We start from the raw sequence: 27,714 nt of genomic DNA, 5'->3' as shown, positions 1-27,714 counted from the left end.
CCAACATAACTTACTTTTAAGAGATCACCTAATATTTTTCTTTTGTTTTGTCTTTATCTGAAGTTTCTAGGTAGTAAGATGCTGTAGAGTCATTAGTTGTCTTCTCCGTGACACACTAATCTTAATTAGCTCCACAGGAACCATGAAGAACTTAAGTGTAGAAAGGGATCAGTCTAACTTAAGTTCTAGAAAAAAGATTCCAGCCTTCAAATATAGAATATAACATGTTGCCTCTTCTCCTTTATGAAAAAATAAAGGCAGCTTTTTCTTCATGGAGTCACTAAGTTGTGAAGCTTTGTGCTGGGCACAGAAACATGTAGAGAAGTGAACTGGAAATAGAGCTGCCCCAGGAAGCTAACCCTCCAGGAGATGAGGCAGGCCAGTAACTGTAAATGCAGCAATGCAAAGACAAAGCGCTCAGCCATCCAGTAATTCACTCACTCATCCACATTCATTCAGCAGCTGAGTGTTTCTATTTCTTAATGCAGGTCAGGCTCAGAGCTCATTTTGGGGGTTATAATAATGCATGGCAAAAGTGTAGTAAATGAAAGCTCCCCCTCTGGTACTTTACCCTAAAGTATATGTAGGGGGCAGGGAGAGCGGAAAAACAATTCAACAAGCTGTGGTGATGCAATGTGAAACATGCTAATGGTGCTTATCCAAGAGGGCAGGGCCCAGTGGGACATAGGAGGGCATATTGCAGACTTTGCCAGTCAAGCAGGATTTCCTGGAGTTCTCTGTCATGTTTGTTCCCACTGACCTTGAGATCATAGCTTCTTATTATAGCCCCTATCACATTGCACTGCAGTCTGTAGTTTCCATGATTGCTACCCCCTTTCTCTTCCCTCTGTGTTTTTTTCTCAAAACACTGTGTACTTGTAAAAAATAACTACTTTTTTTTTTTTTGCCACTAACAACTTTCCTGTTTTCCCAATTATGCTCATACTGTAGTTTTAGAGTATTAAGTACAGGTATTGCATCCTTAGTAATTACTCCTTTTCATTGACTTGTATTCGATTCTAAAAATTTACCTTAGTGTCATTATTAAGAAATGTACTATAGTGAAATTTTTTGTGGATATAAATGCCAGGTGTTGCATTTTAAACAAAGGTAAGAGGTGTTGCCATGCTTAAGTGATCTACAGTAAAAATAACTTGATTTTTTTTAAAAAGTGAAATATAATCTATGGTTTTTGAATAACTTGAATGCTGATATATCAAATGGAGATCATGTTATAACCATATCTCCGAGATTGCTCTTCACTTTTTCCTGACACTTCTGGGAGTTCTCTACTGACCTAGTTCTGCTTTTATTTACCGAAACTGGCAGGAATTTTTTTCCTCACGAGCCTTCCATGTTCTAGTTTCAAGATCTGTACTTAACGATACCAGAAGGCTCACATACCGAGCTGTTCTAGTTCCTTCCAGTAGCCCAGGCCAGCCGGGCTTCCCCGGGGAGAACTAAGGGATGGTCCCGCTGATGGAGGAATAGTCAGAGTATGTGGCTGCCACAAATGTTACTCTTCCAGTGCCACAAAACCCCCAATCTCAAATAAATAGGGGAGGTGGTTCAGTTGAAGTTATGAATTAAATTTAGAACTCAAGTGTAAGTTCTGGTGGCAATATCACAACCAGGAAAACGTGAAGCCCAGGGATCTTGACACACATTTGCTAGAAAAGGAGGAACAAGGTGAGAATATTGCTTATCAAGTAGTTTGGATGTCTAGGCTCTGTGCTATAATATAATAATTTGAGATAATACAGTTCATTTCCAATTCAAACACATCCACTAAGACCACTTGGTGTGTAGGAAAGGAGATCAGACCTGAAATAAATCAAAAGACATGGTTTTGGGTCCTGGCTCCGCCCCTACCATGTGACTTAGAGAAAGTCACTCAGTTTCACTGGGCATGTTTTATTCATCCATAAACTAAAAATTATGGTGATTATATTTTTCTTCCCTATTATGCATAAAGGTCAAATGAGATCATGGGTATTAAAGTACTATGTAAAACTGGCCATACTTCACAAATACCATTTATTGCTAATTGAAGGATTTAGTGATGTTGAGGAAGATACGGTTCAGAGTCTATTAAATGAAGCATAAATATTTGGATTGATTTCAGAGCTTGGCAGATTAGTATAATTTATTCCAGTGGTTTCACAAATTGCATTTACTCAGGCACTAATTAATATTTTGTTAATTAAGAGCATGATAATGTGTATCTGTCTTTTATATGTTGATACCAAATGTAACATTTAGGCTTTATTTTGGCTTTGAGTTACAGGAAAACTCAAAACAACAGTGTGTAAAAAGATAAGTTTATTTCATGCTCACATAAAAGTAGGCAGCTCTATGGTCCTTATGGGTCAGGACCCATTTCCTTCTGACTTTTTTCTGCCATACTGAATTTGAAGTTTCTACCTCACTGTCAAGATGACTGCTCCAGCTCCAGCCATCATGTAAAGATTCCATCTGATGGCAGAGTTTCCCACATCTTGCTTATCTTCCATTGGTGAGAATTTAATCATATGACCTTAAAAGAAAGGATAGCAAATTCAGTTTTAATTCTGGAGCTCTCTGTGCCCAGGTATTATGTTTTTAAGATTCTGTCATGAGGACAAGCAGAATCAAGTATTAGGGGAGCTAGTCATCCCCACAAGTGATGGAGAACTCCTCCCATTAATCACCACTAAGCAAGAGTATATGTATTCAGACAAAGTCCTCTTTGAAATTATTGATAACAGCTATTTTTTAAATCTTTTCATACAACAAATATTTATTAGATAAAAATCTATTGCTAGGTTTCCCAGTAGACATAAAAAAGGAAAACAAATTCCTGAACCTTAAAGCTATGATCTATAAAAAGCAGCATAAGAATAGGCATTGCCAAGAGATAATGTAATAATACCAGAAAAAGTGATTTTTGAATTCATGGAATTAAAAAAAAGACATATTATTCTGAGATGAAATCATTATTTGTTAAGAGCTGTGCATTAAATGGGAACCTAGAAACCTGAAAGAATGTGTATCCTCTAAAAGTGCTTCACATACTGCAAGAGAGTAGCAAACGCACTGAGACTGTAACAGAACTATGAATCATAATCTGATTTCTCTTAGAAATATGCACTTGGCATATTTTGTATTGAATTGAATACGATGAATTGGTGCTTAGAAAAGGCAGATATTATTTATATAATATTAGCTTGATTTGAAATGATTCAGTTATTTATATAGGCCTGAATCTGGCTCATTTGATTCAAGTAGATTCTTCAGCAAAGCTCTCCTTCCTTGTGGAATCCTGGCATTAAGGCATCGCGGTCAAAGTAGGAGGACAGGTTGCTAGATGTAATTAGACTCTCTTTTTCTCTTTCCTGCCCCAATGCTGACTTCGACTACAGCCACGCCCCTCCTCAGAAGGGAAAAGTATATGGAGAAAAATAGGAGGCAAGGTTGGGGGTGGGGTGAGAACGATCTTAAAATGAGGAGAATGAAATTATAGCTCTCCAGAGAAGACCGTGAACACACTTCAGCTCCTCCTCCACCCCTCTTCACCCTGTCTCCCTCTACCTTGGGCCCAGATTTCTCTTTCTCTACACTTGTGTTTTTTACCCACTGTTAACTGCCTGTGGGTAAAAATGGAGGGAGTTTCTCAGCTCATCCACATTACTTTAAACTGTATAATTTAGAGTCATGATACAAGAATAAAAGACTATACTTAAAATATTTGGTAAGATCTATTTTTTACTTAATTGTCTTTGGGATTTTGTATCTCTTTTTCCTGTTGACTCTTATAGCGGTTTCGGTTTTAAAAAAATTTTAAATATGAGAAAAAAATGGTATAAAGCATGACATGTCATATTGAAAACAAAGGAGCTTAATAATAAAGTTTTGGCTCAACCCAGAAACATTGTGATCCAGCTTTCACCATTTATAAACAAAGTTCAAGGCTATTATTAATATAATGCCAATATTTTTAATGTTTTGAAAATAAAGTGAAATATTTTACTTCCTTTTTTCAATCAACTTTTTGCTAATCTCATTTAAGCTCCAGATTTAAAAGTGATGTATTAATGTACCAATGACATTTAGTTATATTCTAAGTTGATAAAATAAATTAGGTGATTCTAGAGGGAAAAAATGTGAATTCAGAATTGAAAGTGTCCTTATCTTCTTGACCTTGTTCATTCTAGTAATTCATTCTAAATACAGGCAGATGTCATACTTTCTTGCAGAAATTATTCTTATACTTACATAATTTTTATTTTTTATATTCTTGTGTAAAATGTTTACAACTTGCCTAATACAGGATTTTCCACTCATTGGCTCCTCCCTAAATATTTGACCTTGAATGTTTCAACAACAAACCAGTTAAGACATGGTAAAGAAAAAGATAACCTAGGGCTTGTCTGGGCTGAGCTATTCTTTCTCAATAAATGAATGTCTTCCAGAAAGATATTTATAGTCATTACTTATAAAAGTAATGGTACTAGAAATAGTTTGGTTTGCCGTCTGTTATTTTTATCCAATGTGGACTACAGTACTCTGACCATAGTCATCTGTCCCACATGCTGAGAAATTGAGAACCTTGCCTGGTAGGGTTCCAAACTTCCCAAGGTAATTGTTTATTGAAAGACAAGAAGCAGCTTGAGACACATTTTCAGTCTTGCTTCAGAATAAGGGATTTGCTACACTGTGATTTCAGCATTTCCTAACCCATGGATGGAAATCTTGATTTGTTCTTGGCAATAGCTTCAATTGTTTCCATAGAGGTGGTTTAGCTCTTCTTATGAAACAGTAGCAAGGAGTGTGTCGTGAAATAGTCAAAGGGGGGAAAGAAATGGAACCAGGTACTGGATGGTCCATGAAAAAAGGAACCCAAAGAAAAGCCCAAGCACAAAAAAATAGCAAAACCAGTATTTCTCTGCCTTTGCAAGGGTTTAGAATCCATGGTTTCAGAATTGGAATGGGAGTCTGTGCTGTCGGTCTTTGGTTTTCCAGAGGTAATAGGCTCTGATAAGTCCCTCACTCTGCAGTGGCTTCCGTGCTGCCTGTCACTTCCACATTATCTGCCTTTCCAGTTCTCAATAAAGAGAATTTCCAATCTGTTTAAATGTGCTCAAAACCTCTGATCTCCCTCCTACATCTTAAACTTTAGCAACTGACTCAACTCCTATTCCCAAAAGAATTTGGTAACCATCACAGAAAGTAATTATTTTGCCTTCCCCCTGCTTTAAATCAAGAGTGGACTCTCTGCTTATCTGAGGCCAGTTTTTCATGTGCATTAGATTCCTTTCTATCAGATTTCTCCTGTCCTTGATGCAATCAGTTCTATCTGCTTATTCACAATTTCTGTGTTTGGTTCTTCATTTTACATCTAAACACACTGCAGTATTTTTCACTGTAAAAATAAATCTGACCCACATTCCCTTCTAATAATTATAAAAGTACTGTTAGGTGCAGCTTATACTTCTTGAGCACTTAGTTTATGTCAGACCTGTGCTGAGACCATTCTTGTATTAAGTTGCTGAGGGGAGGGAGCAGGGGCGTCCTGGGATGCTTGCTTCTGGGGCTTCTACTTCACTCTTACCAAAGGAGGTCGAGCGTGGAGCCAGCAGAAGGGTGGCTGGCTCCCCAGAAATCTCACACCACCACGGATAGTTCAGGAGAGAGCGGGTGACAGCTCTGTCTGAGGCCATGGAAACAGATAAGTGAAGTCAATGTATCATTACTAATATAATCAAGTAGGAATAGTTTGGATGTGGAGGAATTACAGAGATGACACAAGGTCACACATTTAGTAGCTCCAATTGCCAAGTCAGTCCCTGACTCAGTTGCTGATTGTGGATGCACAGTAGAATCACCTGAGGAGCCTTAACAATTCTAATGCTCAGGCCATACCCCAGACTGATTACATCAGAGTCTCAGGGGATAGCGCTGGTGGATCCATATTTTTTAGAGCTCCCCAGGAGATGCCAAGCTTGAGAAACACTAGCCTGCCTCTAAAACCTAGGACCTTATCATACCGTGCTGCCGCTGAATCAAAATTTGTTTTCATTCCACATTGAAATAGTTTTGTGGCACCAAATGAACTGTTGCTTAAACTTGATGAACAGAATAAATAAATATCTTCTTGATGTAAGTGTTATCTTCCTCTGCCTTCCAAGTCACCAGAGAAATGCTTTCAAAGTCCAAAACACCAGCAGCTAGACTGGAGTTCTGTTTGCTCTACTCGATACAAGTTGAAGGCAACTTTATATTTGTGTTACTATCACCCCTTTTTGAGTGACTGTATATGAGGCTTGCTTATACCAGAGAATGAAAACCCACTGACAAATTATTTCCTCTGCAGAGACAGAACATAGTGTAAATCTATTCTTAGAGGTATCTTAGAGCTCATAACACATTTTGAAGTTTCTGAATTATTAGTAAAGCTTTAGTTGAACTCTTGGCCTTATTTAGCAAGTGACTTAATTATATTTCCTTTTGAATAAAATTGTTATTTCCTAAGCCTGGCAATCACAGTGTATAATGAAGCATCTGCTGTGTACAATGTACAAATGTTTGGATTCCTAAAGGATACATTTCCAAGGATTAGATTTTCCTCTTATGTGTGACAAACTTCCCAAGGTCTTCAAATTATGAATATGTTTTCTGCAAGATACACGTTTTTGACATCTGTGGAGCAGATTTTTATCTCTATTGACATCTATCTAGCATTTATTTTCTTTTTAAAAGAGCTGCTTTATTTTAATGTGAAATTGTAAAAATGTAGCAAGGAAGAGTTGTTACTGTTTGAGGAACTCATATTTAGCAACTGCATGTTTTGTTCCTTTACTCATTAGCTATTTCATATCATAATAACTTTATATTAGTGATTTCTTTTGTTTTTCTCTTTTTTTAAAAAAAAGGTATATCAGATATTGTCTCCTCATCATAGCTTTGTGCCATAGCTTGTAAGCAAGAACACAACTTTTGTTTAACGGTAAAGCAAAAGTTTTCAAGAGAGAACTAAAGCTAATCATATTTATCCTACTGATATTTTCTGTTATATGCAAAGGAAAAAATGCCCAACTGAGTGTTGGGTCTATGAGAGACACTTGTCAGTTGTCTGCAAATGACATCATTACTGATGTCACGGCAGCTGTGGTATGAGAGAGTGACATTAGCAGGAAGATTCTGATGGAATCCTTAATGCCATAAAACCTTTCATTTAATTTTATGAAATGATGAGCTTAGGGTCATAATGCCTGCTGGTTTTGATGACCCATCTCATTCAGACCGAGGTGCTCTACCCAGATGACCTCAAATGGCAGTTGCACATGTGTCGATGGAATCTACAAAATGAGAGCTATATTTCTCAGTGACGTATCCTTATGTTTTAGTTGGTGGTGATTCGGATAATAAGGACTAATCATTGAATATCATTTTTTGTTTGTTTACCCTAATACCTATTTGTTTACCACCTACATACCTTTATTTCAAAAAGGATTTGCAGTGGCTTGAAAGGATATAACCATACAAATATAAATATTAGCAAAACCAGGGTCCCTCGCAGCACAAGACAACATAGTGTAGTGAAAACAGCACCCACTCCTTCATCTGCTGCCTGTGTAACTTCAGACAAGTTACTCAACCTTTCTGAGCTTCATTTCTTCACTTACATGAAATTTACCTTGTGGCATTGCTGTGAAATTGATATTTAAGGCAGCATAGGTGCTTGATAAGCTAGTTTTCTCATCATCTTTTAAAATGTTGTCAAACACCTTCAACTATGTTGGTTTTGCCAAATAAAAATCAGTTAATACCTTTGACTAAGATTTAATTATGACTTTGATGAACAGCTATTATTTGTTAACCACCTATGCTATATGAAGTTATATATTACCTTTGTGCAAAGCCCTTTGTATCCAGTACCTTATTTCAACTTCACAACAATTTAATTTTAGTCTGTAAGGACTACCATTTTCTGAATAATGTTAACAAGTAGTTACTAGCATAGCTTTAAAAGACTGTCTTTGAAATCACTATGGTGCTGAACCACAGTATCTTCCCATAGCATCATTCATATGTAAGGAGTTAACACATGTGTCCCAGAAATATGTTGTATGTGTCTTCTATGTGTTTTATTCCATGTGAATAGGAAAATATACATATTTCTAATTAATTTAAGAAATAATTGACATACATCACCATATAAATTTAAGACACAGCACAACGGTTTGGTTTACATATATTGTCAAATGATTGCCACAGTAGGTTCAGGTGCCATCCAACTTCCCATATAGATACAATTTTTAAAAAATAATATTAAGAATGTTCTCCTTGTGATGAGGACTCACGATTTACTCTTAACTCTCCTGTATATCATACACCAGCATGAGCTGTAGTTGTCGTGTTGTTAATTTATTCATTATAGATGAATTAGTGTGTGAATGGAAGAAATTGTATAAATAATTCAAATAAGAGTTGCTTCATATGAAGGAATTATTTCAGCTTGTCTAAAACTGTTGAAATGTTGCAAAAACTGTGATGATTCTTGATTTCTCTATAAATGCTGTAATGAGAGCAGATCGAGATTGATATTCTTTGAGAGTTTCTAAATATCCTACTGAAGTGCTTCATCTCAATATTCTGTTTGTTTTTTTTGTATTTCTAGCAAAAGCAAGCTTCTCTACATTCTATACTCCATGGAGGTGTTTTTCTACCATGTATTGCTCATCAAAAGCATTTTCCCTTTTATTCTTTGGAATATTCACAAAATGGTTGTCTAAGATTGCTTATTTTCAAATGCAAACAGCTTTTCTCTGATTTATTTGAATGTTGAGAATACGGTAAACAAAGTATTTTGTCCTTAAAATTCTTGAAAGTCTGCCAAATAAAAAGAGTAAATATATTTTACACATTAAGAAATTCAACACAGTAATGTAATAATATTTTTCAAGTTCGAATTAAGGAATCATTAAGGTTTGAAACAAATTAGTAAAACTGACATTTTTAATAAACCTAATAAGAAATAGGGAACATAGATAAGCAACCTTAGACATGAAAGAGTAGTATTTCTTAAAACTTGTGAGAGTATTGTATATAATCATACTGTAAGACATTGGAAAATATAAATGAAGTGGAAAATTTCCTGGGAAAACCAAAATTGCCAAAACTAATGCAAGAAGTGCATAGCACAGTGAGATCTTTAATTAGGGTGTGTTCATGATATTTTAGAATTTTAAACGTAGGGAAGCCTTTAAAGATCATGTAGTAAGAACTCAATTTGCAAGTCAGAATGTTGAGTCCCAATATTTTTTGTGGCAAACTAAAAAAATTCTGTTCATTAGCTTTAGGAATTATGAAGTCATGGGTGATGCCTGTGGGAAGGGCAATTCAGGGGAGATGCCAGAGGGCAAGAGGAAAATGTGTAAACAGGTAGTAAAGAAATTGATTATTTTTAACCTTTCAAGAAACTGGAGCACAGTTAGAACAAGAGAGAAAACCTCAGTGAACACCAGTGGGAATAAACCAATAAAAGGGAGATGGATTGGTTGATTTAAGATAGAAATTTTAACAGATTTGTAGGCTAAAAGATAATGTGTACACAAATAGAGGTGCTAACTAGAGGAGGAGGGTTTAGAGTTGGCCAAATACTAGATCCCGAGTAAGTTACTGTGTCTAAAGCTCTTTACAGGTCTCATGCCATTTAATCTTTATGATTCCATGAGGCAGGTGCTCTCATTATCCTTATTTTTACAATGAGGAAAGAGAGGCACAGAGATTTTAAGTAACCACCCGTGGATGAAACAGTCAGTGTGGGTGAACCCACAGTGTAACTGCAAGGGCCTGCCTCGTAGCTCTGTGAGAACACCTGGAAGAGAAAGGGCCTGCTTGGGACAGGAGGAAGGGGTGGATGAAGTTAGGAGGAAATCGCAAGATAGGGGCATGGGGAATATAAAGAAGTCATAATATGGATAGTCCGTACCTCATAAGTGATGATGAAAGCAAGGCTATCTGAGGAAGATAGTAAGGAGAAAAGTTGGGAGGATGAAAAAGGTTGTGAGGATTAGATTGCAAATGGGCAAAAAATATTGTCATCGGGCAGCGTGAGGTAGTTAAGGAAGCCCACAAACTCTGGGGTCAGTGGTTTAACCTGTCCTTACTCTTTAAGCATATTTTTTCTCTTTTTCTATGACTTTCTAAGACTTACAAGTCTTCCGTGATGAACTGAATTTGGCTGTTTATCCCTGTACTTGCTTCAGATACTTTGAAAAATTATTCTTAGTTTTATAAAGATGTGTTACTTTGTAGGCTTCTTTATGCCTAGTCCTTTTATCTGTGTGAAAAGTCCTTCTTTATATCTTTTAATGTTTTTTTTTCAATGTTAACACTGTGGCATGTGATTTTTGCATTCTAGCATTTGCTTAATGTAATTCTATTCATTTCTTTATTCTCAATCTTATCACATCATGGGGTTTAAGGTATGTCTCTTAAAAGTACATTACTAGATTTTGACTTTTTATCCAACATAAAAACTCTTAACTTTAAAAGTGAATTTGAATAATTCCCATTGTGATTTCTAGTATTTCTAATTATTCTTGTTGTCATTTTTTTCTGTTTATCATTAATTTTTGTCCCTTTTCCCACCTTTAATTAGACTAATAGGTTTTTTTCTTAGTTCTATTTTTCCTCTGCTCTTTTACAAATATATCATTTGCTTCTACCTTTTTGTGGTTACCTTAATGGTGTTAACATAAATGTTCAAAAATATCTTTCTAACATCTAGAGTTAATCATTATCTCTGATATTCCTGAGGGGAAAAGAAAAAACAGAAGCTTGCTGAGCACATTTCTGTGTTCCCCTGTCCCCTTGTGACTTTCATGTCGCTCACCTTTAACCTTTATGAATACTAATTTGAATTTTATATCCAAGTGGCTGTACTTTAAATTTTCAAATATGTATATTTAAATTTAAAAACACATTTATGAGACTTAAGATATCTGATTACTTTCTTCGCTATCCATCATTTCTTTCATCTCATTCCCTCCTTCTAGCTCTCTTCTTTGTATCAGTTTATATTGCCCAGCAGTTCATTCAGATGGGATCTCGATGTTGTAAACTTCAAAGTTCCTTTCAATCCTAAAAATACCTGTATTTCCACCTCTCCCTTGAATAGTTTTGCTGGGTGTAGAAATATATCTTCAAAGTTATTTTCCCTTAGAATGTTGAAGGTATTATTCTACTCTTCTTGCATCTTGGGGTGCTCACAAGGAGTCTGATACCAACTTGCTTCTTATCTCTTTGTAAGTCATCTTTCTTTTGACTTTGACAGCTTTTAAAGTTTACTCTTTATTCTTGATATTCACAGATTTCATCACACTATATCTAGGGGTATGTGTGTGTTTGTTTTATCTTTAATTTATCCTTTAGTCCAAAGGAGCTTTAAAATTCTGAGAAACTTTCCCATAATATTACTTTAAATGCTACCTTTCTGCTAAATTTTCTCCCTTTCTTCCCGTGGGAAGTACTTTTAAACAGATGTTAGAACCTCTGTGTCCTCCATGTGCCTTAGATCGCCTTCTTTGCAGTCCTCATCTCTGTCTCTAATGTCTGGCTTTGGGATCTGGTACATTTCTCCAGTCTGTACTCATCTGCTTTGTTTGCAGGCATTCCTCACAGTCTCTGAGTCTAACGCAGTTTACACTTCTTTTCTTTCCAGATGTCTTTCCTGTTGTCCCCAAGGATGTGGGGTGAAGGGTGTATGTGAGGGTGGTAGGTATAAACAGTGCCCAGTTTGCCAACTTAAGTACCTTTTCAAGTCTTGTAGTATTTGTCAATACCACTTGCTGATTGTCAAGCAGGACCAAATTGGGAATTTTTTGACAAGCCAGAAGAAGCAAAAAATTGGATAGCAAGCCTGAGGTGCTAGTCAGTCTCATATTTGAATGGCAACTTGTGAGACCTGGATTTGTGGGACCAGAAGCCAAATAAGGAGCAGCCGTGAGACTGGGGGTCACATAGGAAGAACTGAACGGAAGACAAGTTGGAGCCTGTTGCGGAAAAGGAGAATCAGAGTTTGAGATTTAGAAGTGGAAACGTCCCCAGCCCCGACGGGGTCCAAGGACGGTCGATCTTTGTGGGCTGTGACAGGAGATTCAGGTTCTGTGGGAGAAACAAATCAAAGGAGTCTGGGCCCAAACATTAGAACGGCCTCCCTAGTGGTATTGTGACAAATGTAGAAAACAACAGTTCATTTGAAATTCCTATTCATAAAAGTTGTATTTTAAAAAGACAGCTGAGTAAATATAACATCAGTAGAAAAATCCATGTGTATTTCATTGTGTGGAGTAGGTGACTTCATACTGATTCTTCATATGATAATGAAGCAAAATGTAGCTCCTTTTCTCTGTGTCTCAGAGTTACAGAACTTACTATACTCTTCCTATAGAATTAGTTTTGTGATTTTTAGACCCCTCTAATCCATATATACACATTCCTTAGACTGAGAAAGCTTACCTCCATGCTTGAAGCACTTTTTAGACATATATGAATATTCATGCTACTGCCCATGGAAATTGGTCCTACTTCCTTAGTTACTACAATAACATGTGGCCATATTATTGCCCAGAGAGACATGAATTATTGAAATAAATGTCAGTATCCCAAAATTGCATGTATTTCAATTTGTATAAGAAATGAAGTAACAGGAAGTCACCAAGTAGCAAGCATATAGAGAGCAAAGTAAAAGTCTCGGTTGAAACATCAAGCATTTTATTATTTCTTATAAAATTCCAGTGCATCCAGCACTTAGCATTCAACATTTCAACATTCTTTGCATTGTTTTATTTAGCCTTAGGTTGATAGTTCAAAAAAATGGAGAAGGAATAGCTTTGCTAGCACATACAATTGAGATGAGATGAAACAAAACGATGGAATGAAATGACATGTAACTAGTCTTCAGGTATTGAATGGAAGAGTTATCTTTGAAATTCAAACTGGGACCAGGAACCTCAGACCTCAAATGAGCAAAGTAGTCAACCTGCAGGTATTTAACTTGGAAAAATGTCTCCGTATCTAAAGGTTAGAAGGAATCACAGTTGGTGGAAGCTAGCTACTACATTATGCCTGAAATAAAGAGTAAGGTGTGAAGAAGAGGGTGCTGGAAATCCTGAAGGCTATACTGAAAGTTGTTACCATCTCTGTAAGAATAAAGTTAATAATAAGTCAATTTAAGTATTACATGAAATAAGGAATCACATGCTGAAAAACAGACGGACCTTTTTCCTACTACTTAAAATAATGATGATTATAGCCATAATCAAGTGAGCGCTTGTTAGATGCCCAGCATACATGCCCGGTGCTACTCAGCTTCTCCCCATTATCCCTCATCATTAAAGCAACCTGGGGAGATAAACAGGATAAAGTTCTTTTTATAGGCTTAAAAGAACAGGAAAGCTAAATAACATCTGGTAAATTGAAACAAAATAACAAATAATGTGAATAATTTGGGCCAACATTTTTTAAAGATATTCTGCTTTAGCAGTGGACTGGCGTGGAGGTGGGAGGATTTCTTTTTCTTGGTTATAAGTTTTTTCATGATTTTTTCCCCCCTAGTTCTTTGTTCTGTTCCTTTCAAGTTTTGGAAACAGCAAAACTGAGACTGACAAAAGAAGAAATTAGTTCTGGTTCTAGTTCATAATGATTTGCGTTTTCACAGAATTTACAGAAAGAAATTCTACCAATAGTGAAAAAGTAGCAGCCTTTACCAAAATGAACCAGCTCATCTTTGCAGAGGAGTCACAAGTGGCTGATGTCGGCACCTTCAGAGTGATGAACAAAATTTCGTATAAACAAAAATATCCATGAAGTCATGGCCGTGTGCTGCCAGTGATTCGATGAGCTTTTCAAAATGACTTAAGACACACATTGTGACATAGTAACACAGAGCAATGAATTAAATACTTTAAAATAAGTATGTTATACTTGTACCAGGCTGTTAACCAAAACTAATTTTTTACTTTGCTCTTGTGCCTTGAATATCACACTTGTATAAAAGTAGTTTTCCTTTTGAAGGGCTGTTGTGATATCATCTTAACATTAACACAGATAAAACAACAAATAATTATTAGTTAAAAAGTAAGGCTAAAGAATGTAGCCAAAAGAATTATGCAAGGTGTCTATCACTTAAGCCAAAGAAAGGACCATTCCTTTAGTTATATTTCAAGAAAAAAAAAAAATACAAGTAAAGCAGTAACTTTAATTTTCCTTGAGTTTAAATTTACATTCAGGTTTCTCTTCATAAAGAACTGAGCACACGAATGAGGACATTTTTTTGGTATCATAGATACTGTATATCACATAAAGATTACAGGGTTTCTAATTTCTGTAAATAATTACTGTATTACAGAGGAGAGGTAGATACTTGAAATAAAGTAGTGAGTTGCAGATTAACAATCCTCTGAGGGACACATGACCCCCCATAGTCAGTGTGAGTCTCTTTTGCTTCCACAGAGCATCTGCACGACCACCACCGCATTTTTGCACTTTTTCTTCCTGGCTTCCTTCTGTTGGGTTTTGACTGAGGCGTGGCAGTCATATATGGCTGTAACTGGAAAAATCAGGACACGGCTAATAAGGAAACGTTTTTTGTGCCTTGGATGGGGTAAGCATATTCATATACCCTTTCGTGATTTTGTTAAAATGACTATGAAGTAGTGGCATGCAGTTATCCCCAGGCTACTTTGTTTTGTGTCTCATTTGGTCTATGGAAGTGAAATATATGAGGCTGGTCATTTTTTTTAAGATTCTTTGGGCATTTGGAACTTTAAAAAGGATACATATGGATGACCATGTAGCTAATCAGTGAATAATCAACAGTGCCTACACGGTGTGAAATGACAACTGAGATACGTACAGGCAGAAAAACAGAGTCTTCTCTGTTATATGTAATGAAAATGCAAAATTTTAAATGTTGAGGGTTCAAAGCATGATATACTGGTCATGTACACTGGTTGTGTGTTCCCTGCAGGATCCCTTTGAGAAGTGATTCAAAGAGAGCTCAAAACAAAGACTACAGCTACTCAGGAAGCCATTTAGAGAATGAATGGCAACGTATGGCCCTCAGAGTAAAAACAGAATTGTTGATAGACTGAGAATTAATGAACTCTTTTCTTATTTTATAGGAAAAAGTTTCTCTCAAATGACCTTATGAAATGGACATCTTGAAGAGCTGTGCAATTCATAAGGCCAATTCCAATGTTTAATTCTAATTCTAATGCTTATTTGGAATGAATAAGTTTATTAATTAGTTTAGTTTAATTAGAATTCATTAATTAGTTTAATTAATTTATGAAACGTTGTACAAAAAAACAAGATTTTATCTTAAGTTTCAACATACTTGCACTAAAAAACTGGGAGTTTTGGACTAAATTTATAACAAAGACTTAATGTATCAGAAGACTGGAGAATAGGATGCTGGGTGAGCCTGAGAAATTACAAATAAGTGGAGTCATTATAATAACAAACTAATCCATGCTGGAAAAAAAACAGGATCAAGAACACTTAAAGGTTATCCACTAGGTTTCAGCAAGGTCCTGTCACGCTACCGTGTCAGGGATCTTTGCCCAAGCAAATGGAAAGCCCATTAACAAGAAATTGGAGAATGATTCTACTTCCATTTTCATAAAACTTGCACCTGGATTTCACGTCAAAGACCTAATGTTGGACTGGTATTGACTCAGGCAATACATTTGTCATGAATTAATACAGATCTAAGAAATATATCAGGTAGGTAAGTGAAGACTTCCCCTGAAGTGTAAAGACTGGCCACTTTCAGGATTTGCAACTATTTTATTTAACATCGTTAACCAAAGATCTTGGGGAGAGGGTTCACAGGCAATCTTCAAGCTTACAACTGATACTAAACTACTCTGGGTAGCAAAAAAGCTAAACCGATGGAGCTAGACTATCAGGAGGTCTGGAGTGGGCAGGATAGTGGCATGTGCGTTTTGTTACGACAAAGTACAACATAATAAATTTAGAATTTTTAAAAATCTAAGTTGTAGGAAATGAAAACTATTAACCCTTCAGCTATGACCCAGGAGAGAATTTTTTTCTTTTTTCTAATGAACTTGGTCATGGGTGTGAGGGAAGAGATCAGTATTTGTAAAAAAAAAATTATATATATATATATACATATATATATATATATATATATATAAATAATATGTAAAAGTGTGTCCCTCAGAGGTGTTCTCCATCATTCTTGTCATTAAACCTCATGAAGGAATGTGGTGTGACTTGAAAAGTCTCACAGCAGAGAGAGTAACAGGGAGGGAGATGACAAGAAGACAGACGGTTGGTGGAGGAGATGCAAGAAGGTGATTAGATGGTGAATTTTTCAACCTGAAAAGGCAAACATGGTCTTCCTGGAAAGAAGGCATAGCCAAACTTTGAAAAAAAATTAAACAGCATGGATGAGACTGGGGTCTAGTCATCAAAACACATAAACTGAAAGATGGTGGGTCAGAATTGGGGCAGGTTTGCTGGCCATCGAATGCCAAAGGGGACCCAGCAATGCATAGATACCTACCTAGAGAGCTGTGAAGAGAAACTGGCATATATTTTCTGACTTTTATCAGGATTGGTAAAGGAAGATAACAAGGAAGCCCCAGAATTAATTTCTTAGGACCCTAAACCCTGTACCTGCATTCTTATTCTTATAAGTAAACCATAAAGGATGAATTAAATGATGAAATGAATTTTTCTTTTTCCTATTATAAGTACAACTTGGTGTGGATCCATATGTGACCAAAGAAATGTTCCACTTCTGTGATACTCCATCACACCAGAACATCTGTTTTTTTTGCCTTTCTGGTTTTATAACTATAATTTACTTTGTAACAGTGTAAACCCCTAAGGAAAAAAATAACTTAAAAGATATACTAAACCTGTGTTATTAGTTTCCTTTAAGCCCATGTCAAATGTAGTGGTAACCTAGCAACAACCAAGAAGTGCACCAAATTAAAAACTCAGCTGTCACTCTCATATTTTTGTACTTGAAAGAAATTTTGTAATGGAAGCATACTTTATGAAGTGATTCATCCGAAGGTAGTTCTTCTGATTTAAGCCTTTAGAGTTTGTGCTCACTTTTCTTGAGCCACTGCGACACTGCTTATATCTGAATGTGTAGTGTGATGATGCTTTTCTTGCAGGTTTACCAGCATTAGTAGTGGCCACATCAGTGGGCTTCACCAGGACCAAAGGATATGGCACTGATCACTAGTAAGTCCATCCACAGTGATAAATCAAAATGTTTATAATTAAGTACATCACCAAATATGCTTCATTAGTCTCTGTTGGCACTGCAGATGGCTCGCATTTTGTCCCTGAGGCATTAGCAATGGATAGAATTTAAACTAGTGAAGAGTGATGTAAAGTAGATCAAATGCATAAAGGTTAGGAAAGAAGTGCTCCAGCCACATTCAGAATCCTTGTTTCAATTCCCCATTTTTTTCCTAAAACCAGTGTATTTGGTTTTTAAAATATTTCAATATTTACTCTGCATGTTCAATCTCAGATACATTTGCTTTCAAAACTGGATAAATCCTGGCATGCTTACCTTTTACAATGTGATTCTCATCTGAGCTTCTAATTTCCTTGATGGAAATATACGTTGGAATCAAGCCGGCTTTGCCACGTTAGTTCAAACCTGGTTGCCATGTTAGGGTAAGACATACTGAAACTTACAGATCAGGGGAATCAGTAGATTCCACATTAGAAAATGCCTGGACTCCGAAGAAGAAATTAGAAGGGAGAAAAAGGGGTATGGTTTCAGCCCTTCCTAATCAAAGAGGTGATACTGAAAAATTTTTATGAGAGAATGTAAAAGTTTATATTTAATATTTCAAATGTAAAATAATGCACCTTTCATATTTTACTTCATCTGCTCTTTCAAGTTGAGGAGGCAGTTGAGAAATGGGGAAAGAGGTATGCACCTCATTAGAAGCTTAAGTTTTAAAGAGAGATGTCCTGTTTAATTATCTTCAGGCTTGAGGTAGGCATCATTGCTAATTAGGCCCTCTGACGGGTCATCCAAATGGACAGCATGCCAAGCAATCTCACTTCACCTCCCCATCCAAAAGACACTCCCAAAGAATTTAAAGAGCTCATTTTGTCACCAGGACACTTGTTTGTCTTATGCAATCTATATTGTCATGAAAAACCTCTCTGATAGCATATGTTAGAGAGTAGTGTCTACCTCAGCGCTCTGACCTTAAGCTATTTCTTTTGACAATAATATGACTCTTTGGGTATAAATCCAGAATTTCAAAGGCACTGTATTAGGGATATGGAAAGAAGTAGGATTATAGATGGTATAATTCCAGCTTTCAAGGAGCTTATGATACAAACCAAATGCAAGTAATGTATCAGTTTGAAGGTTAATTTACACAAAAATAGAGTAGAAAGTCAGTGGCATCTCAGAGACAACAAACTAAAGTGTTTTATCAGAGTAAAGGCTTTTTCTCCAGGTTATTTGTTAAAAAAAAAAAAAAGATGTTAAATTACCCCAAAGTGGGAAACTAGAATTTTATCTGTCTGCTGCTGTGGCTAGAAATAACAAATGCAAACTTTGAATACACACTTACCTGCACACTTGTGTTATGTATATATTATAGATGTATTTCTGTGTGTATGTGTGTGTGTGTATACATAATCACGAGATTAAAGTTTTTAATTAAGGTATAATTTACAAAGAGTAACATTAACCTATTAAGTGTATAGTTCTGTGGTTTTTTAGCAAATGCCTAAGTCATGTAAACCACCACCACGACCCATACAAGAAAGTTTATTCTTAGAACAAATAGCAGTTATTATTAATTATTCATTTTGGAGGCAGTATGCTGATTCTAAGGACTGAGAAGTAATACTGAAAGGCTTGAAAGTAAAAACCAAGTGCGTGAAATGATGGGCCTGACTGCATCGCTAGCGATAAAATGGTTTCTTGTGCTTTCTTCATTTTAACCCTCCTGGAAGATGCACGCACAGAGGGCCCCCCTCACAGAGCCCAGGGTCAAGCCCCGTGGCCCTTGGCTGTGAGACAATGAATGTTTTTAGCTAAATGGGTTTGGTATCTCTATCAATGCAAACCTGAGCCTCTTGGTGAATTTAATAACTGAAATAAACACAGCTGCACTTATTTTTCTTCAAAAGCTTATCTTTGGTGAATTTTCTCAGTAGTCTGGAAAAAGTAAAATTAGAAGTGAATAAGAGCATGCAAAATAAAGATTGTCCATCCCCTGCAATGATGGCTTTTACTCCCAGTATCTCAATTGCCTCAAGGAAGAAGAGGTACATGGCATATACACAGCTCTAAAAACACACTGTTCTTTGTTTAAAAGTATGCATGAAAAATTCCATTATGGACATAAAGCAGCATTTTATGAAATTTGAGTAGTAGTCACCTTTCTACTGAAAGTCAGTATAAGAATCTCACTGCAAGAGTCATTTGTCTAAAATGTTTTTACTGCCTGAAAGTAAGGCCTTCTAGTGAAAGTTTCTTTTCCACGAGAGGTATGTAGTGTTTCCCTCTCATGCAGTGTTCTAAGTTTAGCTATTTCCACATCTTCTATGTATTCATTAAATTACAAACCTTTGAAATGTGCCAAAACTCCAAGGCTAAGTGTGGTATCTGAGTTACGTGTATCCCGCTTTCATGGTCTGACACTTGGCACTAACCTCTGTGAGTCTCTGTCTGATGTTGATTTCAGTTGCTGGCTCTCTCTGGAAGGAGGACTGCTCTATGCTTTCGTTGGACCTGCAGCCGCCGTTGTCCTGGTAAACATCAAAATCCACTTATTTTGTCTTTTCAGCGAAGAAAGCCTACTTTATTTCTGTTAGAGTGACAAATGTGTATTTGGGGGCCAGATATTTTAAAGTTTGATGGTTGCTTAAACGTGAGCATATCGACTGCCATTCAGTCCTTTATTACTATCAAATATTCTTATTTGGAAGACTGAAGAACATTAAACCTGGGACTGTGGTATCTCTCTTACAGTAATTTCACATTTGTGAAGAAGTTTAAGAACGTTTCAATAAATTCTTCCTCATTACTGTATAGAATTTTCATCATTGGTCATTTCACTTTTACGCTATTCAGTATGCTCTACATAGTTATTAAGATCTCTTAATCTTAATAACAAGAAAATATATGTCCATATGTCAAGGTTTCTCAACCTCGGTGCTGCAGACATTTTGGACCTGATATTTCTTTGCTGTGGGAATGTCCTGTGTATTCTAGATCATTCTGCAGCATCCCTAGATATCAATAGTACCCTCCAGTTGCAACAATCAAAACGTTTCCATGCATTTCCCAGTTTTCCCTGGGGATAAAAATCCCCTGCCCAGGAGAACCCTGCCACAGATTTTGCAAAAGTTTTTACATTTTCTCTTTTTGGAATCACAAAATAATTTGTTTATGTGTTTAATTATGAGAACATGAAAGTTTCCTCCCAATTTGCCTTTCTTTATCTCTCTACACTTATTACTTACAAATCATCCTTATCTAATAAATCCCTGAAAAATGTAAAGGAGGAAAGAAGTGGTTTGAATTAAATACAAAGGCCCCTATCGCTGTGCAATTAGACTTCTAATTAGAATATTACCCTTTGGTTTCTTGAACAATTCATTCAAGAAATTGGAAGCCAGCGATACCATTTTAATAAGGGTGTGATTTTTTTCTTCCTGTGAAGTTTGCTGTCCCTCGTCTAAACTGTAACAGGAAGCAGAAACTGTTCATGATTCACACAAAAAAAGAAAACCCGGGCCTGAGTGTTAGAGAAGAGCGTAGGGAAATTGAAACTATTAGGCACATTTTTGTCTGCTGCATTGAATTTTTATTTAATCAATTGAAGTAGTTCCCTAAGCTACCAAGCTAATACACATATAACCCTAAAATGAAGAAACAAAGAATATGCATATAATTGAAAGACCAAAGTACAGTCTTTGGAGTGGTGATGAATTCCCTCATGATTAAATAGCAGATTAATAGGATCCGCGGAATACACTTTTTCTCTTAGTTCAAATAATGAGAAGTGCGAAGAAGAGTAAGTCCTTCTCTTGATTAAATGGTATCTTGTCAGGAAGCTATGAAGAGTGACACCTCCTAAGTCCCTACCCACCACATCCATTGGATTTTTCTTACAGCAGCAATTTAACAGGTTCCACCTTTATATTCCATGAGGCCAGCATGAGCAGTGTGTGTTGGGGAAGTGAAATTTTTCTTTGTTCTTAACTAGTCATCCTGCTTAATTTAAAATAGATTTTTATCAACTACTAGTTTCAGTGTGAAGACTTTATTATTTGCACTGGGGGATCACCCAGCTTCTTTTGGCCATGGAGGATAAGGGGCAGGGAGGCAAACAGAAGAAAATACTTTTCCTTGAATGCCTGGGTTTCAGCCTTGGACTGGAGGCCTTTATCAGGAAGTGCTGTTCGGTTAGAGAACTGCAGATGCTCCTCAGAAGCTGCTGCAAATAGACCACAGCTCTCTCTACAGCTTTTTACAATTTTACTTGAGAAAGAAAAATATGTGTGATTCCATTGCAGCAGTATTATGCAAAAGACCTTTTAAGTGAGAGAAAGTCCTAGAAAGAAAATGCTGAGAAGTGTAGAGCACAGCATATTCTAAGAATTGGTGTCAGTGTCCTTCTCTTAGAGGATTCTGGTGAATGGAATAGGCTTTTTCCTTTGTCTAGAAAAGGGTGGTTCATCAAAATGCTACCCACCCCACAGGAGAAATAGCCACATAGCTTAATAAACGTAGACATTCTGTTCTCCCCGCTGGAGGTAGTGACAAATCCTTAGCACCTTGGGCTGCCAAGCCTCACATTGTCAGATTCAAAATCTTTTGACTCTCAGGCATAGGGTAAAACTCATTTAGCTAATTGATTTTATTCAGGGGTGACTCAAAGAGAATGCCAGATTGGCATAGTATGGCACCACTGAATGTTCATTTCCTCAGTGTTAATTGCAAAGCCTGGAAATTAAATGCACTTAATATACTTTAAAACCTTAACACACCCTTGTTACATTGTTCCATATTCCTTTCTGCACTTATAAAATATTTTGAAAAGTGCTTCATATCACTAATATTGTGAGTATATAATTCTATGGTAATTATAAACTGATAAAAAAATAAAAGAGGGTTTTTCAGGAGAAACAGGGGCCTGATTCCCTTCAATATCATTGAAAGGTCAACCTTTGTTTCTGTTTGACAGGTCAACATGGTGATTGGCATTTTGGTATTTAATAAACTTGTTTCCAGAGATGGGATCCTAGATAAAAAGCTCAAACACAGAGCCGGGTAAGCTGCAATTGGTGGATTTTGAAGGTTTTTCCGAGTGAATCCCATGCTCCAGTTCCAGATCATCATTGAATTGACTGCATTTGTTGACACACCAGTGTATCTGGTAGATTCTGACATGCAATTTTTTCCAATGTGCTGTTTGTGAGGAATGTGACTAAAATCTAAAAATAAGGACCATTAAAAAAAAATCTGAGTTCATTTGTGCATATTGCCTGTCTGTAAGATAAGAAGATTAAATGTTAAGGCTAGACTTCAAATATTTGTCTTTTGGTGAGGGTTTGAAGGCCCTTTTGTTTGGGTCACAAAGAACGGGAGGGTAGGTTGAACATGATGTCAGAATAAGACAAACAGAAGCAGAACAAGCAAATCTTAGTAAGGCAAAATACTGCATTTTCTTTGATAGGTCGGAAAAATTCTTCACTTGAAATAATCTCTTGTGAAACACTATTCTTGTCATATATTTTCCTTTTTTGTGGTGTTTTGACTATAGTTGTTCGAGTTATTCACAATTTTCACTTGTACATTTTAACCACTTATAAAATTTAGAAAAACATCTCCTTTAATTTTACTGTTATTATATCACCATATCCAATGAGTTAATAACATTTCATGAGCAAGCTGATAGCAGCTTTTTAAGGGTACATGATCACCTCCTCATATAAACTTCTAGAAGCTTGAATGAAATATTAATGCCTTCAAGTTTCCTTTTGTATCTTTTCTTGAATAAGTTTATAGGTTTCTCCATTCTGTTTAATTTTGCCTTCACTCAAAACTTAGCGTGTAATTGTTCTTGTTTCTTTAATAATTTATGGTATTACTTAATAGTCATAATATTTGATCACCAGTTGGTGAGAATTTTAAGTTTTGTGTTTTATAGTCTATATAATGATGTATAAGACAATCTCGGTATTTTTCCACTAGTAAAGAATAGATTTAATGGTTTTCAATATAAAAATTTGATGTCATTCCTATCAAACATTACAACTGCAGTGATGTAATAGAAACAGCATTGGAAGTTGCTTTGTGAGGAGGGATTTGCTTCCCTAATTTAGACTTCTTTCATTTCAGATGAGTCTCTGTAGCATCTTTATATAGGCAGACTTGAACTTGTACAGACAGTGAGCTTCCTGTACCATTTGAACTTGAAGCTTTCACACTGTTACTCTTGTTAGTCTGCCAAGTATGGTTGGAATTAGAGCAATAACTTCTTCCGTTATTTCTGTCTTGTTTAATCATGTAACAAGTTGATCATACTGAGTATAGAAACTTAATTCTCCCACTAGTGGTGTAAACTTGTATAACTTTTCTTTTTTTTTTTTAACTTGGAAGGAGCTGAAGTTAGTGGTTAGGCAAAGCTTTGAAGTACAAAAACAACCACGTGCACTATCCAGCTCTGAGTTTAGTAGCTCATGTCCATGGGCATGCAGTTCAGTCTTCCTGCAGCTCAGTTTTCTCATCTGTGAATGGGGATAACTCTTGCCTCATAATAGGGTGTATGAAACATATGTAAAGTGTACAAAGCATTCATGAGCTTATCTAGCAACTAGCAAGCCCTCACTCAACAAATGTTGGCTTATTACTACCATGAGTGAAATGAAGACACCAAGCTGGGTAGATTGTTTTCAAAGGACCCTGACTTCTAATAGTCAAACATCCATGATTCTACCATTCATGACATTTAGGTCAGAAAAAGAGATAAGATCATCAGGATGAGTAAATTGCTAAGGATTTATTAAACTTACAGTCAATTATTTCATTTAATCACTTTATATGTAATACCCAGTTTGAGCCACATAGTTCTTTGTAAGAAATAGCATAAGTTTAGGAGAAGTGACAACATTGTCACATTATGAATTTAGAAATTAAGTCATTTGAATCTACATATTAAATTTAAAACCTCTATTTCTATTTAAAACCATATTATTTTGTTTTGCTGGGAAAACTGAGTTAAACAGGGCTTTTCTGGTTCAAAGGCCACTGCTGGAAAATATAGGAATGTTGTTAATAAGTGATGTAAAAGTAGAATGCTGGTTATTGTCCAAAGCAGAAAAGAATTATTAACAAATTTATGAGTCTAGGTTTAAAACATCTTTTTTTCTATAATATGAAATACTATTTTAGCTTAAGTACATATAGATTGAAATTTGCTCTCTGTTCCAAAGTGTGATTGAAGGAAATTTTTTTAAAAGATATGTTTGAGGCCAATTTTAGTTCTCAGAAAAGCAGTGATAAAGACAGACTTTGGTGAGGAGCAAATAATCATAATTAACTAAAGAAACATTGAGCAGGAAGCTAATTGATTAACTTAACAACTGAGCTCCCTAATTATACATATTGACTATTCTGGGTTGTTTGAATATACACGTGTATATATATATATATATATATATCAAGTGTTTCTTTTGAAACACTGTTTATTATTTAGAATCAGATATGGTACCAAGATGTTCTTCCTCCTGTTTTTTCCTATTTCTTTGCTCCCTTTATTCTTTTTATAATCAATAATTAGATAATGCCAAGCTTATAGTTTATGCTCAATAAATATTTATAAAGGAACAAATGAATGAATATTTAATAATACAATAGCTTGACAAGTTTTATAGTGCCCAAACAATATTGATTTTTTCCTAGTACATAAAATATACATATAAAGGGGAATTTAGTGCAAATATCAACACATATAAAATGTAATTGGAAAGAACGAAAACAGCTAAAATAGCATAGACTATCCCAAACAGAATATCTCATAGTCCTTTTTCTAAAGTGCGACTTTCTTATCTGTTATTTTAAACTGCTTTATCTCATCTAACTGAAATTTAAGAGACTACATCACCAGGATCTTGCACAAATCCCATGAGATTTTTCCAAAGGGAAGTTGTGTATTTTCTTTCCAGGGAATTTTTAATAGTATTAACAACGAGTCGGACACAATTTTTTTTTTTTCTAAGAAAATTGGGAAGGGAACTAGAACTTGTAGACCTCAGGTCCTCACAAAAGCAAATGGAACAACCCAGAGACAGTGGTGAAATGACCCCTCTTCCTGCTCTGGTGGACATTGGTTACACTTGAACTTAAGCAAAATTCACTTTTTTTAAACCGTTATCAGTTTTTGCATTTATATATATAATTTCCTCCATAACAAAGAAACAAAATTTTATTTTATCACTTGCAGCAACTCAGTTCAGCATCTAGACTACGTGTTCTTCATATTGTATTAATTTCTGTAATGGTCATGCAAACTAGGAAAAAAAATATTCGATCTCCCTGAGCAGCCTATTTCCTCTGCTGCATTCATACCTAATAATAGAATTCCAAAGGTGTCCCCCCAATAGACATCACACATAGTGTTCAACAGTTAGACTGGAGGGAAGTATGTGTGGACCCTTTCGTCAGTCTCAAATCTCAAAGAGAAATAAACATTTCAAATAATGACTTAACATTTATTTTCAGAAAAGCCCATACTTTGATCAAATTACAGTGTTTTTCAGGACTAAAATATGTGGTTATATTGTTAACTAAAGTTAATTTTTAATAATCTTTGGCTTTTCAATTGTGTTTTAGAGCCTAGAGGCAAAATGTTCTTAAACTGAGAAAGCCACATCCATGTTCAAAGCACAAACACCAAATAGCCTCTCTTCTGTGGTAAAGGAAATAACTAGGCTATGCCTTTTTAATATTACTCTGATGGAACTTAGGATAGAAGATAAACGTATAGGTAGGGCAGTGGGGCTCATTCCTGCTTTTCATTAGAGTAATTGATGAAACTTTAAAGAATACAGATGGCTGGGTCTTATTAAATTAGTCTTTGGGGTTGGAAATATACATGTACTGTGCAGCCACTGTGGAGAATTCTGGTGTAGGTACTCCTTTGGGAGTAGTTTCAAACACATTGGCATGCCCATTGAGGCATTCAGAAACCGGGCTGGGTAGAATTTTGCTTATTTAGTATTTTGAAAAATTGGGACACATGTGACTACTACATATGCCCTGCATTGAATCAGTAAAGTGAATGATTTGTTATATTCCCTCCCCTCCCATCTAACTCTGAAAACTTTGATTTTTCTCAGGGAAGCTACTGATCAATCTACTTACTTTATAGTGTTTAGATTTATCATCTCAATCAAACACTATTCACCAGTGAGTGCACTTCTTTAAAAGAGACCAGACATTCTGATTTATGGCCAACTTAGGATTTTCTTTGTCCTGCCATATTTATTATACACGTGGTAGTGGAAGTCCACTACAATATTATTTTTAATAAAACTTACCAGACAAACTTAGATTTTAGATATAAATACCATGTGGAAATGGATGAGAGAAATACACCACTGAAAATAATTTCAAGGTGTTTTAAATTGTTATTGAAATTATTTCCTTTTGTTTTTTCCTAAAGGATTATGTTCTAATAAACCAGTCATTTTCAAGGGACTCATTTCTAATGTAAAATGTGTATAAAGGCTTTCTATGGAGTGTGTCTTTGCTTCTATGATACAATAAATAGGATCTGAATTATCTGAATCAGAATTTACCTGCAAAATGCTCTAGACTAGAACAGACCATTTTAAATGCTAAATTGAAATCCATGACAAAATGTTCAGAAAGAATATTTTTAATTTAATAATTGTATTAAAGGTGTTTTTTTATTAAAGCAGAAAATGATCACCTTTTTTATTATCAATTAATATTTCATCAAATTTCATCATCCCCTATATTCAGATCATCCTAAAATATCATCCTAAAATTTGAAGAAATATGAAAATACAAATCTGAAGTAAAGGCTTTATCTTCTACAAATGATTAAAGATAAAATATGTTTCTTCCTATATTGGACTTCTGAGATACATGTTTCAGAAGGTTTTAATTGATATCCTGTGCCTTCTGTAGATGACGGTGAAACTCTTGCAGCTAGGAGTACTGTCACGTTTGATTATTGGGTCTGAATAAAGGGTTTTCACTGTATGTCTACACAAATACATGCTTACGTTTAACTCAGTGTATTGGGCAATTTTGATCTGTAGACACAAGAGCCATTTATGGTGTAAATGATGGAAAAATGCTTCGCATGTGACTAAGGCTCATCTTATTAGAAGGTAAATGTTACAAAAATGTATAAATGCACCTTTAAAACGATCTAAAGCATTCATCTTTGATATACTTTTCTGCATGAAATCGTATTTAAAAGCTACTTTGTGGCAGCAACGTTCTTTTTTGGTGACAATTCAATATTCTGTTCTTTCTGTGGGTGTTCTGTTTGTTTGCAGTCAGATGAGTGAGCCTCATAGCGGTTTGACGCTCAAATGTGCCAAGTGTGGAGTAGTTTCAACAACAGCTTTGTCAGCTGCCACCGCCAGTAACGCCAT

The 27,714-nt window shown here is 35.7% G+C and overlaps 1 protein-coding gene across 3 annotated transcripts in view; it reads left to right on the top strand.

The window, feature by feature from the left end:
• ADGRB3 (adhesion G protein-coupled receptor B3) overlaps nucleotides 1-27,714 on the top strand; it is a 669,309-nt gene that overhangs the window by 586,699 nt on the left and 54,896 nt on the right. For 2 of the 3 annotated variants that reach the window (XM_036916253.2, XM_036916255.2), the window contains 5 exons: nucleotides 14,500-14,650; nucleotides 17,202-17,271; nucleotides 19,758-19,824; nucleotides 22,266-22,351; nucleotides 27,616-27,714. In XM_036916253.2, the coding sequence (XP_036772148.2) occupies nucleotides 14,500-14,650; nucleotides 17,202-17,271; nucleotides 19,758-19,824; nucleotides 22,266-22,351; nucleotides 27,616-27,714 (473 nt within the window). The remainder of the gene's footprint in view (nucleotides 1-14,499; nucleotides 14,651-17,201; nucleotides 17,272-19,757; nucleotides 19,825-22,265; nucleotides 22,352-27,615) is intronic. The other variant, XM_036916256.2, reaches the window with a different exon arrangement.

The sequence above is a fragment of the Manis pentadactyla genome, chromosome 16, assembly GCF_030020395.1.
Source record: "Manis pentadactyla isolate mManPen7 chromosome 16, mManPen7.hap1, whole genome shotgun sequence".
NCBI lineage: Eukaryota > Metazoa > Chordata > Mammalia > Pholidota > Manidae > Manis > Manis pentadactyla.
This window is presented reverse-complemented; position numbering and strand designations above follow the sequence as displayed.